The sequence below is a fragment of the Candoia aspera genome, chromosome 4 (genome assembly GCF_035149785.1).
Source record: "Candoia aspera isolate rCanAsp1 chromosome 4, rCanAsp1.hap2, whole genome shotgun sequence".
Lineage (NCBI taxonomy): Eukaryota > Metazoa > Chordata > Lepidosauria > Squamata > Boidae > Candoia > Candoia aspera.
The window spans coordinates 110,768,261-110,774,713 of NC_086156.1; the positions used below are offsets into that span (position 1 = coordinate 110,768,261).

At 39.5% G+C, this 6,453-nt stretch overlaps 2 protein-coding genes across 2 annotated transcripts; both read right to left on the bottom strand.

Moving 5' to 3' along the window:
- Positions 1-1,137: 1,137 nt before the first annotated feature.
- Positions 1,138-2,067, bottom strand: LOC134497060 (olfactory receptor 10G6-like). The gene has a single exon (XM_063302776.1). The coding sequence runs from the start codon at positions 2,065-2,067 to the stop codon at positions 1,138-1,140; it is 930 nt and encodes a 309-aa protein (XP_063158846.1).
- Positions 2,068-5,138: 3,071 nt separating this feature from the next.
- Positions 5,139-6,065, bottom strand: LOC134497061 (olfactory receptor 10G6-like). The gene has a single exon (XM_063302777.1). It carries the CDS (start codon positions 6,063-6,065, stop codon positions 5,139-5,141), a length of 927 nt encoding a protein of 308 aa, XP_063158847.1.
- Positions 6,066-6,453: the final 388 nt, after the last annotated feature.

Genomic DNA, 6,453 nt, shown 5'->3' on the forward strand with positions numbered 1-6,453 from the left:
ATAGATAGATAGATAGATAGATAGATACAGACAGATAGATAGATAGATAGATATAGTTAGATAGATAGATAGAAATAGATAGATACAGACAGATAGATAGATAGATAGATAGATAGATATAGATAGATAGATAGATAGATAGATAGGAGAGAGAGAGAGAGATAGGCAGCAGGCAGGCAGGCAGGGAGAAAGGATCAACCCCCAATCTGATTGCTTCACATTTTATTCCTCAATATACCTGCACCAATCCTATGGCTGTTTTATACCTTTTAATATTGTCATGTGTGAGAACGGAATAGTTCTGCTGGTAATTTCCTTAGAAGAATGCACTGGAGACTCTTGGTATCTCTTACGATATAGGAGTGATTTCCATATAGGTGTAATTATTAGTATGGTTATACTAATTCACAGTGTTGATGCCCCCAACAGATCCCCCTTTCCAGTAATGTTTCTAGAGCTCATAGCGCTGCTGGATAATCTGGTGTGAGCTACGTCAGTTCTCGGTCCTTTTCTAATCCAGTTCCAGGACCAAATCACGTCATGCTGTACCCGTCTCATTGGCCCCTTAGCTAAAGGGGAGAACAAAGATGTCCCACCTCTGCCCTATCTCTTATGCCTTCTTGGATGAAACCCTGTCCCATTGAAGCACTTTGCTGGAATATTACAGGCTGTTCCTTGCCATCAGCCTGGTTTCAAGAGACTTTGTCTCATGGTCCTCCAGCTTAATGTAAAAAAAGAATCATAAGAATTAAAGGTTCTGTTTGCACAACATCCATACTTTGGTTGCTGAATTAATCCACTGTCAGTATTCATACAATATATTGCATCATTTTGAGACAATACGTTGCAACATGCTGTCCCACAGACATACTACCACCACTCTCCCAAGATGTACACTAACCAGGTGTTGTATGCTGTGTAACCCATCTGCTAAGTCTTTCCTGACCTCATGTGTTGTGTGAACGCATTTGAAAGGAATTGTGTAGAATGATCAATGGGCAAACCAATAACATGCGTTTTATAGTTTGATCCTTACTCATCCTCTCTGTAGTGTAACTATAGTTTTAGAAAAGAGAACCCTTCATGGGTTCCTTTCCTGAATCTTATGATGTCTAGTCTAGTTTGGTCTGCATACAGTTAGAGTCCCCTAATCCTATCTCTCAGCCTCAGCATTGCATCTTTCATCTCCTTGTTCCTTAATGTATAAATGAGTGGATTGAGGAATGGAGTGCAGGTGGTATAAAAAATGGCTGTCACCCCACTTAGAAGATCCTGAGTCCCTGTTCTCAAATAATTGAAAGCTACAGGCACATAGCAGATCATCACCACAATGAGGTGGGAAGTACAAGTGGAGAATGCCCGGTGTTGTCCTTCAGCTGAGGGGATTTTCAAAATGGCAGAGACAATATACATGTACGACATCACAATAAGGAAGATACAGATGATGGCTACTAAACCAATATCAACCAAAGTAAACATCTCCTGGAACCATGTATCTGAGCAAGCCAATTTCAGCATAGCAAGAATTTCACAAAAGATGAAGTTCACCTCGTTCTTAGGTCCATAAGATAAGCCGTAGGAGAGTGAGGTGACCATGATGGAATGCAGACATCCACCAAACCATGTGCTGAAGGAAAGACAGAGGCACATTCTGTGATTCATCATGGTGTTGTAATGAAGAGGCTTACAGATGGCAAGGAAGCGGTCATAGGCCATGACAGTGTAGAGAAAGAACTCAGAACAGCTCACAAAGTGGTAGAAGAAGAGCTGGGCCAGACAGCCTCCAGAAGAAATAATCTGGCCTTCTTTCACAAACCCACCCATCACCTTTGGGACTACTGTGGTGGATACTGCAATGTCCATGATAGCTAAATTGCAGAGAAACCAATACATTGGCTTGTGCAAGTCAGATCTCAATGTCACAGTAAGTAGGATCAGAATATTCCCAGTTATAGACAGTAAGTAGACAAGCAGAAAGAAGAGGAATAAGGGGGTATAGAGCTGTTGAGGGTATGGAATGCCCAAGAGGACAAATTCAGCCCAGACTGTTTGGTTTTCACACCCCATTCATACAATATTCCTCCTTGGGAAAGAGGATTGATTCACCTTTTCATGGGAGATGATTAGCAGCAAATGAGAAATACTGAGATCTTCTTTCTGGGAATATTTCAGGGGTCCAATGGTGCCCTTTGTGAAGTATGATGTTAAATGAGATTCTTCAAGTTTTCCAAATCAGAGAATCATGTTCTTTTCAGCCACAACATCAAAGATTTTGGTCTTTGAACTGCTCTCTTTTCCCTGCTCAAAATAGAAACTTAGAGATGTGGATTTTAGATTTCAGTGAATCTGCCCAAGATGCAAGTAAGATCCAGGGAAACTCAGGAGAAAAATCTTTGTGTTCAAGTATGATATTTCTCCATTTTCAAGCCAAGATGGTTTTTTTCAATTCCACACTGAGGACTCCATCCAAAGTAGTATCGAGCTTTTAAGAAACTTGTCTCTTAAAACAATGGTGCTTTTATGTTCCCAAGCAATGTATACAAATTGTTCAGATTTCCCACTTGAAAGGAGATTTGCCTTTCATGACACAGACTGGAGAAAGCTGCTTGAAATAGATGGGATAAACAGTTGTGAACATGACAAAATACATATCATGGTAACTTCAAATACGTTCTAGTTTCTTCTCTGGAGGCTTAGAATCCACCAAATTCTTCTTCTGTCATTCCATATATACCTTCCTCTGGTCTTCCTTTACCATGTCCTTCAGAGCATTTTAAGAGCAGATACTTTGAAAATGAAAAATAAATCTCCTTCATTGCAGAATTTCCTTTAGAAGGAAGCTGGTGACCAAAACTTAGCTACAAAGCATTTTATCAGCATGTTCTCATTATCAATGCTCTTTATTTCCTCAGTTAACCATCTGTGTCTATAGAATACAAGCAAGGAAAAAATCTAAGCTTTAAGTAAATGTTTGCTCATGAGAATAGGGCATTCCCTGCTGGTACTAATTCCCTGAAGTTCTTCCTTTTATAAATTTAGAACATGGTACTATTTAGTGATCTCTTCTTTCTTCATACTCTTTCCCCATTGTGTACGTTTGCTTTTACCATTCCATACATTTGCCCATTTAGGGATTTTGGGTGTTCATCTTTTTTCCCCTGAGTTTGTTTCAGAATTAATCCATGAAGCATTTATGAAAAGCAATATGTGCTGCATTGTGCATGGAAAATAAAAATCCATTGAGGCCACTGATGGTTTACAGAATAGTGTGCAGTTGTCTGAGTTCCCAAGAGTTCATCATTTAAAGTGGGTTAGAATCCAGGGGGAAAAAGGGTGGGTGGGTGGAATGGGCTTTTGCTTGACCTTTGCCTGATACAGATTGCAATGTTAAAATTAATTTATTAATTTATTTTATTTATTTTATAAATTTATTCACCGCCCATCTCTCCCCTATGGGTGGGACTCTGGGCGGCTTACAACAAAACAAGATAAAAATATAAAACCATTTATGTTACAAAATACAATAAAAATATAAATATAATAAAATCTACATGGCAAAAAGATCTTTATTTATTAACTTGATGTATGTATACCTTTCCTTTACCTTTCCAGGTAAAACAAATCCTGCCAGTCTAATACAATGCAAATCAATAAATAACAAATTCAAGCAGGAAGAATAAATCACCTTTTGTGTTGTGAGGCCTGTCCTGTGGAACATTTCTCCCCCTTAAATTTGTTTAGCCCCAATCCTGTGTGCCTTTGAAGACCTCACTGATCCTCTGGGCGTTAGGATGACCAGGATGTTAGATGAGCTCATTATGGGAGGTGTAAGAAATGTTGATGTGTGTTTTGTTGTTGTTGTTGTTGTTGAGTTTCGGCTATTTTTGTCATTGGGCATATTGTAATTTTGTTTTTATCATTGTACGCCTTTTGGACTTGTGTTTAGGAGAGTTGGGCAGCCGTACTTTATTTTTTATTATTATTTTTTGATTTTATTAAATTTTTCCACCACCCATCTCCCCCCAAAGGGGGGCAGCATGTTGGCTGGGGAATCCTGGGAGTTCAAGTTCACACATCTTAAAGCTGCCAAGGTTGAGAAACACTGATCTACACGCTCACAGCCAAGGCTGGATGGCACATTGAAACCACTGGTGAAGAGGAGAACAAGCTTCCAACTGTTGCTACCAGACAGATTTACTTCCTTGGTTTGATATTTTCTTTTGAAAAATTACTTTGAGTTCTTGATTTGGACTGCTGACACTCCACAGAGTCTGTTTTTGATGACAACCCTTGACCCTGAAAGCTTAAGGGTCTAGGGCAGTGTTTCTCAACCTTGGCAATTTTAAAATGCATGGACTTCAACTGGGAGTTGAAGTCCACATTTCTTAAAGTTGTGGTTGAGAAAGGTTGAGAAACACTGGTCTGGAGAGAATAAACTGCAACAGGTTTTCTACATCTTTGAAGAGTCCAGTGTTGGCTTTCTTTTATTCACTAGTCAGCTCCCATCTCTCTGTCTACAAGGGACTCTGCAACAGTGAGATTGTTGGCTTAAAGGGACCTGGAGCACACCTGCTCTGCCAAATCTTACTGGGTGGGCAAAAGGTATTGGAGATAGGTGGTCCCAATGCTTGGTGCCAAGGGCATTGGTGATCTGCAGCAAGTCCCATGGAGTAGGGGAATGAAGATGCTGTGAACTCATTCATGTTAAACATGGTGAAGTTTCCTTACTATATTTGTTTATTCTTTAAATTCTTTTAAAATTTCCTTTAAACTTTTGATTTCTAATTCAAGTGTCCAATAGCAATTTATAACACATAATCTCCAAACAATACTAAACAAAAGTATTTAAATTTGAGAATGAGGGTTTATTAGGAATTCAGCTCCAATGGAGAAATAGTAATTTGAACAATGTACACTAGAATGTGTTTTTGGTTTCTTTAGTATCAAAAGAGCAAACTTTATCTGGAGCACAATATAACCAAAAAATCTGTGACTGACACAACCTGCGAGGAGGACGCATCAAAGGCGTTCAGGACTACCACAATTCTAGGCAGTTAGGTTCACTTTTCTCCATTTAGGTGACTTCTGATAATAGAAAAATACAGTAAGTAAAAATGAGTTTGTTCCCTTGCTGCTGCCTACTCTGAATTTCCTCTCCACAATTTCATCAGAGAAGTCTTCATCTCCTTGTTCCTAAGTGTGTATATCACGGGGTTCAACAAAGGTGTGACTGTGGTGTAGAACATGCTCACCACACCATCCATGGAGCCCTGAGAAGCTGGCCTCAGATAATGATACACCACAGGAAGGTAATATATGCCCACCACAGTAACATGGGCAGTACAAGTTGAGAAAGCTCTGTGCTGTCCTTCACTACTACTAATGTTTAAAATAGCCAGGATGATGTAGACATAGGATGCTAAGATAAGTACAAAGCAGGTCATTGCCACAAGGCCAATGTCAATGAAGCTCATTAACTCATTAAGTTTTGTATCTACACAAGCCAGTTTCAGCATGGCAGGAATGTCACAGAAGACATAATCAATATAGTTTATCTGTCCATAAGGCAAGTGGAAGGTGAGAAATGTCTGAAATGTGGAGTTGAGGCAGCCTCCAATTACTGTACCCAAGGAGAAGATAAGGCAGACTTTCCAGCTCATGATGTTGCCATAGTGGAGTGGTTTACAGATGGCCAAGAAGCGGTCATAAGCCATCAAGGTGTAGAGGAGGCTTTCTGCACATCCAAGGAAATGAAAAAAGAACAGTTGAGTCACACACCCTACAAAAGAGATGACTTTTCCTCCTGGAATAAATCCCGCAATAACTTTGGGAACTACCACAGCTGAGAAGGCCATGTCCAGGATGGAGAGATGACACAGGAACCAGTACATGGGCTTGTGCAGTTGAAGGTCAGAGATCACCGCCAAGATGATCAGGGAATTTCCAGAAAGAGTCAGGATAAACATGGTTGAGAAGAAGAGAAGCAAGGGGAGCTTTAGTTCTTGTGGATATGGAAACCCAGAGAGGATAAACTCATCTGGGGCTGTTTGATTTGGACACTCCATGTGTCCAATGAATCTAACCAGACACTAGAAGGGTGCACCTTCTCCCCAAACTCAGTTGCTTTTGGAAATAAATCACTTACTATTTTCTATTTATCAATATATAGTTTAGTGCCGTGAAGCACTCAAATAGATTGCCAAGGTCTTTCCTCCGTCTAGCATTTATAAGGGTTTATAGAGCTGAACATGAATTCTTTACTTCATTCATTCACATTGAATTCAAACTGCAATTTTCTATGTTATTAACTCTTGTAGAGACGTGTCATCACCATTCCAATATTTCATAGTCATGAAGAAGAAATGCTATTCATTAAATGTTATTCAATTTTCCTAAGAAAAGGATGGTATTTGGCAAATTTGCTAAAAATGTTATCAAGTCAGTCTTCAATAG

What these genes read in the sequence shown, in the direction of transcription:
- LOC134497060 (XM_063302776.1), bottom strand. Translation starts at nt 2,067, where the DNA reads ATGGGGTGTGAAAACCAAACAGTCTGGGCTGAATTTGTCCTCTTGGGC.
- LOC134497061 (XM_063302777.1), bottom strand. Translation starts at nt 6,065, where the DNA reads ATGGAGTGTCCAAATCAAACAGCCCCAGATGAGTTTATCCTCTCTGGG.